The sequence below is a fragment of the Echinococcus granulosus genome, assembly GCF_000524195.1.
Source record: "Echinococcus granulosus chromosome Unknown EG_S00437, whole genome shotgun sequence".
Classification (NCBI taxonomy): domain Eukaryota; kingdom Metazoa; phylum Platyhelminthes; class Cestoda; order Cyclophyllidea; family Taeniidae; genus Echinococcus; species Echinococcus granulosus.
The window spans coordinates 1,445-2,455 of NW_020170816.1; the positions used below are offsets into that span (position 1 = coordinate 1,445).

General features: G+C 44.0%; 1 protein-coding gene across 1 annotated transcript; it reads right to left on the reverse strand. All coding sequences in view use genetic code 11, as the record gives it.

Annotated features, from left to right (window-relative positions):
- Positions 1–274: 274 nt before the first annotated feature.
- EGR_11164 (hypothetical protein) lies at positions 275–480 on the reverse strand (the record flags this gene model as incomplete). Its single annotated transcript, XM_024500411.1, has 2 exons — positions 275–386; positions 467–480. The coding sequence occupies 2 exons, from the start codon at positions 478–480 to the stop codon at positions 275–277; spliced, it is 126 nt and encodes a 41-aa protein (XP_024345175.1).
- Positions 481–1,011: the final 531 nt, after the last annotated feature.

Consider the following 1,011-nt stretch of genomic DNA (forward strand, 5'->3'; position numbering starts at 1 on the left):
ATGTTACTCTCCATTGAACTACTAAGGCGCGTTTACTCTGCGAAATTCACTTACGTCGGTGATCAAATAAAATAACTATATCGCTCTCTACTTTATTGTACAGTTTGGTGGCATTTATAATGAAATGAACAGAGAGAGAAGTGCTCTGCCTGTTCTTGCCTCTGCAACTGCCGAGTTAAAACGTTTGTGCTAATTTACTTCCACACTTCTCTGTGGCTGCATTAACAGTGTTCCCACAACTTTCCACTCTCACAGTTGCAACTTCAGTGTTCAATCACTTGCCTAAACTGCTGGTGTTAGGATTGACGAAAGAGGTGGAGGAGGAGGAGAGGGTGGAAAAGGGAGTAGGGGGTAAAAGCTGCATTGTCAAGAAAGAGAGCATTCTCCTACATTAGGTGGAAAAGTAAAATTAGATATTGTGGTGGAGCATACCATAAATCAGATTTGGGTGAGGTCTCTGAAGTACGCCTTTAGTTTCATTGCTCTATTACGCCTCAATTTATTGGACTGCGAGGGTGCATTTGACCAGCGTAATCCCTTACCTACTGACCATTTACTTCTGGAAATCACAGTGAAGTTTGTAGGCATTTGATATTAAGGGAAAAGGAATAGAGAAGGCTACTACTACAAGCGGCTAAAAAGTTGGTGTTTGTCAAACAGCTGAGTTAACAGTTAATAGTCGGTGCCATTTGCATCAGTCAGGCGTGTCACTCTTCCGATGCTCCCATCGTGAAAGGGCAGTGGAATTAACAAATAAGTGGGTGCACAGATTGGCGAATGGAGGGGTTTTGCCCTTTTTTGACAGAAAGGAGTTTATTCAGTCACTGAAGCCCGCCTACTGGAAGGTGTGCTTGATATTGCTGAAAGGCAAAAGCAGTCCTTAGGGGCACGCGGCATGTGACATTGACTTGACAGGGGAGATCTGCCGTTATTTGAAGTCGCCTCCCTCTGTTTTGTCCGCCAACTAGACGACTCCTGTTTGAGAGATACTTAGCTCAGTGAGGAACAATG